General features: G+C 37.7%; 1 protein-coding gene across 1 annotated transcript; it reads left to right on the forward strand.

Annotated features, from left to right (window-relative positions):
• Window positions 1-4,236: 4,236 nt before the first annotated feature.
• LOC120414397 (oocyte zinc finger protein XlCOF26-like) lies at window positions 4,237-5,773 on the forward strand. The gene is made up of 2 exons (XM_039575573.1): window positions 4,237-4,450; window positions 5,124-5,773. The coding sequence occupies exons 1-2, from the start codon at window positions 4,237-4,239 to the stop codon at window positions 5,771-5,773; spliced, it is 864 nt and encodes a 287-aa protein (XP_039431507.1).
• The last annotated feature ends 1,343 nt before the right edge of the window (window positions 5,774-7,116 follow it).

The following is a 7,116-nucleotide window of genomic DNA, read 5'->3' on the forward strand; positions in this document are numbered from 1 at the left end:
GGTAGTCCCCCAGACCAGCGGCGTTCGGCGTCGTGTTTATCCGTCTCTGAGTTATAAATATGCAACGCAACTTTTAATTGTTGCAACCAGCAGCGTGCGTTTCAGACGCTCTGACGTCTACCTGAAATAATAAATCATCATCGTGGACGGGCGGAGCCAGCTGAGTTCCTCAAGTTAAGACTCCCATCACTGCAAACTTCTTGTCGTAGGAACAGATCATGGCAAGTTTTTGGGCCGATTAATTGACGACAAGATCGACTGATTTGCAAAATCATGTTTCGAGTTGTCAACGTCCAGCCAAAATTGGAACCCATAAAATAACACCAGACCACGTGCTAGTCAGTTTGGAGGTTGCAGACGAACAATTTAAACAACGCAACATCGTCAGTTGTGTGCTATCTTGTGGCAACGACCACTTAGTACTTTTCGAGAAAATCGATTTTTCAAGTTTGTTGGTAAATAATTTCAAAACTATGAATGACAGAGCCAAACTTTTTGAAGCAATCAGTTCGTATACTATCGCTTAATAAACGCTCCAAGTTTCAACTTATTTGGTGACACCAGTTAAAAGATACAGTAAATAATGTAAACAAAAATCTGAAAAGCACGTGTCACAAATGTGTTCCGAAAGTAAAATTGTACTACGTGTCACAAGTGTGCACAGAATTCCCATACAAACTAAAATAAGCTAAAATAAATAATTTAATCGACTTAATCAGTATATTTTTATAAACAAAAGGTTGCATTTCCTTTAGAAAGTATGTGTGTACATAAATTTGTGAAAAACAAGAAATTTTTTTCACATTTTCCAACAACATGTATGAGGTGTCACAAGTGTGCACAATCATGTTGATGATAAATTGGTCTATGTCACAAGTGTGTATTGCGATATCCGGGAAACGGAAGCGAGTTTCCAAAATCGGGTTAAAGCATCTTGTAGTGTTTGTTAAGTATAGCAAAACGTCATCATTAACTCATTTTCGACCAAAATGGTCTATGTCACAAGATAGCACACAGCTGACTACATGATGTTCAAACTTGCAGGATGCTGTTGAAACGTTTAGCACAGAAGAACAGACGTGAATCTATTTCAAAATCAGGATTTTAACAGTCAATAGGAAAAATCTAAAGATCACTCAATTTTGGACTTGTAAAGCTAATTTGCACGCGTTTGACAGAAACCGTCACCAAAGGTGATATTGGGTCTGGGGGAGAGATTGGGTCAAACAAATTTAAGCATTTTTGTATGACCCATCTCACCCCCAGGCCCAATGTCACATGTCACCCCTGATGACGGTACATTGAATTGTATTCATACACACTACCATAGCTTTACGATAGAAACCAACCGTGTCTGAAATTATTCTTGCATATCAACCGGAAATTAGAGTCCAAAAGAGCTTCTTGCTATATTTTTAAAAAAGCTTACAGAGAGCTTGATATTGTAGAGCTAGACCTCCTCTTATGAAAACAACCTGTTTAAAATTTGGTTTGTACTTTTTCGAGATATTCAAGTTTAAAAATTGCTTTTTTTACTTTAATATGGCTGTAACTGTGACGCCGGATTAATGTTTTATATTTTGTTGCAATAATTTATATTTGCTTCCCTATTTCCTCGACATTTTTTTCTTTGCATTGCGATTACTTCGTAAATATTTCTTTCAAAATCAATCAAAGTTCAGAACAAGTTATTTTTTACTTAATGCGATTTATTTTAAGATAAGGTTTAGCTAATTTCAAAAAATATTTAACTGGTCTTTAAATTTAACGCTTACGATCAAGTATTTAATGACTCTTCCTTCGTTTCCCTTCTACTTTTTCTTTTAATTAACATTCTTTTTCAGGAAAAATCAAGGTAATTTGTAAAACTGCAATTGATATATTATCTATATATTTTATTTATCTGAACATAAATAACTACTATATAACACACATGAAACATGACATTGGAGCGTTTGGTACGGTATGTCCACGCATCCTTCCTCCCCTGTAGATTCTGTGAAATGTGATCCGTTCTCAGAATCCTCTCTGCGGTAAACACAACGCAGTAGGGCTGGCCGCTTTAATTTTTGTAATACATTTTCGGGTGTTCTCGGATGTACTACAATTATTAATAATGACAAGAAAAGTGCTTGGGGCGTAATCTAATCACAAGACTTTCCAGCATGCTTTCATCGGACTGGCTGCGTTTGTGTTAGATTAGATTAGATTAGATTAGATTTAATATGGCTGTAACTGTGACGCTTACGTCCAAAAAATGAATGTTTGAAAAAATAGCAATGTTTGATTTTTTAAAGCTCTATAGTGTTCCGAACATAACTTTTCTCTGAAACTGAACCTGAATTGCTACGTCCAAAAAACTAAGTTTGAAGATTTGGTAACCCTGTCTTCAGTTTTGACCAATTGGGTCTTTTGAAAGCCTCTCTTTTGGATTTAGTGGTTCCATTCTAAAACCATGTTTGATGTCAGATGTCAATTATTTCCGGATCTTTTGTATGATCTAGAGGTCGCTCGAGAATGACAGGAAAAGTAAGTAGTTTCACGACGGAATTGCAAAAATATAATTTATTGAATTTCCAAGAAATTGTAGTATTAAATTTGCTTTTGAGAGTTAAAAATGCATTTCCAAATTGAAATATAATTGCTTTTAAAAAAATTAGTAAATGACTTTCTAAGAACAATATGAAAAAAAAACTTTTCATTGTACAACTGATTGTACAACACAACGTTTAGGTTCGAGAAGCAATCTTGACATAGAGACCGCCAAGACCAGACAAAAGATCGGTTCTTTTTAATGAGCGAACGAAAATGAGCGGCTCCCAAAAAAGAGCGGGTTTGTCCACCTCTAGTGATCCATTTTAAGTAAGAAGTTAGGAAGGCACCAACCCCATAGTTGGAGTAAGTTAGTTTTTCTCTAAACACCGAGTTGGTTTACGGGTGCCACGATATCTCGAGATGGGGTAAACCAAATTGAATGACGAAACCCGACATTGAAACTGTGTTTAAAAAAATACAGATGTCAGATATTTAGGATAATTTATTTGAAAAACAATAAGTTGGATCATTTTTTGTATCAACATACTTTTTGAAAATCATCATACGTCAAGCACACGAAGCCGGTTTAACGAGTCTGCATAAAAATTTTAAGTCGTTTTGGTCAATGCAGTGTTGGGTTATCGTGACATCCGTTGTTTTTTTAACATTCATCTTTAAATATGTCAAAAAATCAAATTATTCGCTCTACAGCATTGCCTTGGCGTTCTCGATTACAAGATTCCTACTCGAAACTAGGTGTCCGAAGGCTTGATTGTTGAGGCAATTGCAAACCTCTTTTTACACCTTAGCTTCCATCCACCCCGGGATTCGAACTGACGACCTTTGGATTGTTGGTCCAACTGCCTACCAGAGACTCCACCGAGGCAGGACCCAAGGAGACGACTCCTACACCTGGACTGAGCTAACGACCTAACCTTTTTAGGTTAGTCCGGGGCCAACATTTACTTCCCGTCAGACGGAAGGCGTGATCAGACAGATCTCGTCTCAAAATTTGCCACCGGGACCTTCTGGGATCGAACCCAGGCCGACTGGGTGAGAGGCAATCACGCTTACCCCTACACCACGGTCCCGGTCGTACACAAATTGTACAACCAAATGTGTTCAAATTTATATTGTCAATAGATTAAAATTTATATTTTAATGCCCTGAAATTAGTTCTCCTTTAAATAGTTTCAATGTGCTCTCATGTCAACCTTGATTTTTTGCCGGTTTGCATGTATGTACCGTTGAGCCAAACCTGTCTTTTTAGATTCAGTGTATGATCCCATACATATTTATTAAGTTGTTTGAAGTTTCGACAATTCTTTAATTAAATATTTTCGTTTAAAAATATACAGAAACATCTTCCTAATGATAACTTGCAGATCTGGCCACCCTGCATATTAAATTCTCGGATCTCAGTTGGACTTTACCAAATCCAAGTTTTCTGCGTTACTTGTTTTCCAAAGAGTTTATATTTCTGATGAAAATGATTCAGAACACAAAATACTGCTTTCGAGTTGGTACTAAAAAAATATCTTCATCTTAAAACGTTTACCTATTGAATAATTTATTACCTGAATAGTTGAATGACTACGCATACAATATAAGTACTAGCCATATTTTAGCATTGATACCAAAAAGACATAACATCACAAAAAATAATAGAATCAAGTGAAGCAATTTTCAAATTATCAAACCATGAATATCGACCTAGACGCTATTTTGGACACACCCGTCCAGACGTCTCTGTTTGTCGACTGCTTTGACGATCTGATGGACAGCTTGTCCAGTGATTTTCCGCTAAACGGTGAATTCGACTCCCTGCTAGCGGACCTACACCAGTCTTCGACGGTCCTTACACCGGAACCATCACCGGAAGAGAACGTTATTTTGGGGAAAGATCATGTAAATGGTAAGAAATACTAACCTTTGTGTGCGTATTTTAGAGTTTACCTTAGTTTTGCATTTTTTGCTTTCTACAGAATTTGAGAGTCAACGAACAGCTGCTGCTGAAGTGAAACAAACGAATTTTTTATCTTCCACAACCTCACTGGAACAATTTGATGCAATGATGTATCTTTCCGGCACTTCACCACCCTCGGAGCAACACCAACCGTACGAATCTTTAAATCATAATTTGCCACCAATATATCCACCAGATATTGTTGATACCGGGTCAATAAAACAGGAAGAGACTACCCAAAGTGAATGTTGTGAATCAGAAAAGCCAGACCATCACAACGGTGTAGCGCAGCAAACATTAGTAGTCCAGTCGGCAGGACAACAGTTTGAGATTGGCATTTCCATTGTCGTACCGTCGGAACAGCTTGGAGAATACACGATACAGGATGTTTCCACTCAGCAAGCATTAACTACTCAGGAACCTGCTCTTACAATTGAAACCATACCGCAGGTTCAGTGCACACGTGCTGCACTCCCTACTGGTCAGATCTTACCAACGCCCAAACACGATGAAAGTAAAGGCATACCAATGAGTATTGACAAGCCATCCGTGGGAACAAACTATCACGATAATTACCAGAAGTGGTTGAGTAGACCCCCTATTCGAATGCGTCAAAACCAAGACACAAAACTGTTAATAGACCAGATGATCGTTGAGGAACAACCCACAACATCGAACGTCGAATCAATCAGAAACTTTGTGCACATTCCAAGCAGCTACGTCATCAATACCGACGGAACCAGCAAGACCTTCGTAGTCCACGAGGTCTACAAGGTTGCGGACAGTAAAAAACGCAAAGCCAACACTCAAGAATCGCTTCATGAACTGTCCCAACCAAACCGCAAGCGACCCCGCAAATCGAACGTCATCTACAACACGGACTTCCTGTGCGTCCCGTGCCAAAAGACCTTCGGCAAAAAGGGCAGCCTCAAGCAGCACATCCGGTCGTACCACTCGGAACCGCTGCCCTTCCACTGTGACGTGTGCGGAAAGAACTTTGCCACCGAAGAATCGCTGGTTCGGCACGTGGTCAACCACGACCAGCGGAACAAAAAGTTCCAGTGTTCCGAGTGCGACAAGCGGTACGTTCACTCGAAGGACCGCGACCGGCACTTTCAGACGCACCACGGAGTTCCGGCGCACACTTGTGGACAGTGCGGTATGGCGTTCGCACGGAGGGATCACCTGTTGGCGCACGAGATGACCCACGAAAGGAGGCAAAGCAGGGAGGTGTTACTGGTGGGTTCAAGAAAGGTGCAGGAGAGTGTTTGAGTATACACGACTAGCTTTGATTTCGGTTGAAATTTGTATGCAAATTAGCAGGATTTCACCGAATTAAAAGTATCCAGTACTAAGCTCGTATAAAGAACATAAGTATTTACACCCACGTTAGTTTAAGATTTGTATTGTTAATAATAATTTATGAAAAATTCACGAATATTAGACAGAAGTATATGAAACTTATCCAGTACATTATAAAATTTTCCTATGATGTCGTATAAGCATAATTTACATGACAGAAGAGAATAACTGTCTGCATGTGTGAATTAACTTGTCTCACTGAAAATTCCGAGTTTCTCTAGAAATAAATCTAGTTTTCTAGAAAGAATTCTAGTTAAATAAAAATGCTAAAAAACACAAGAATTGTTCCTAATAATTGCACTAGACATAAATCTAATATGAGTTCAATCCTATAAGAACAATTTGGTATTAACTGAAATAATGAAAATAGAATTATGCTGTTCCAAAATCGTATACCTAATTGCAATTATTTGGGACTAAGCCTGAAGAACATTGGAAAACTATTTCAAACGTATCATTCAAAAGACACTGAATAAAAAATAATTAGTTGAACATACACTCAATCTATTTTCATTGCCACACTTGACTTATGGGTTATCTTCAACCACCTAGTTTAGAACATCTAAGTAAAGTAAAATAGATAAGTTACTTAGAAAAGTACGTAACTTACGGCCGTCATCTACAATCAACTTAGAAAACTTGCTGGGCTGATATACGTTGCTATGCAGTTGTTTGTTTACCTTTGATATGGAAACGTCAACTTACCGCATGTTTTGAAATTTCCAATCCAAACGATACGTCAAGTATCAAACAATTTTGAGCGAAATCGATTAAGGTTTAAGGCAGGGTGGCCACCAGATTTGGATTTTCAATTTTCCGGTTTTTTCCCGGTATCTCCCGAGGCCAGAAGGATTTTTTCCATATAGTTTTAAATCAAATTAAAATGTTTTTTATAGACTAACGTTAGTATCAAAATACTACCCATACACAACGTATACATTTGGTTCTGTATTTTTATTTTCAAGAAAGCTTTCAAATTGAGTACAAACAGTTTGTAAGTTGTAAACGAAGCCGTTTTCACCAGTTTTCAATCCAAACCCCTAATTTCCAAAATGCTTGTGATTTTTCATCTCCATGCTCCACAATTTTTCTTAACTAAATCATCGTTTTGTATTAAATTTGGCAATTACCTAAATTATTACTGGAAAGCAGAAAATAGCATTTACAATGCATCAAATGGGTAGTTAAAAAATTGCAAAATACAACAACTTTTATGCAAATGCTCATCAGTTTTCTTTGAAAAAGCTTTTGTA

Source organism: Culex pipiens, chromosome 3 (genome assembly GCF_016801865.2).
Source record: "Culex pipiens pallens isolate TS chromosome 3, TS_CPP_V2, whole genome shotgun sequence".
NCBI classification, from domain to species: Eukaryota; Metazoa; Arthropoda; class Insecta; order Diptera; family Culicidae; genus Culex; species Culex pipiens.

Bases quoted from the DNA above. Each gene is read 5' to 3' on its own strand.
- LOC120414397 (XM_039575573.1), top strand. From the start codon at position 4,237: ATGAATATCGACCTAGACGCTATTTTGGACACACCCGTCCAGACGTCT. The intron at 4,451-5,123 runs GTAAGAAATACT...GTCAAAACCAAG, and splicing joins GGGGAAAGATCATGTAAATG to ACACAAAACTGTTAATAGAC.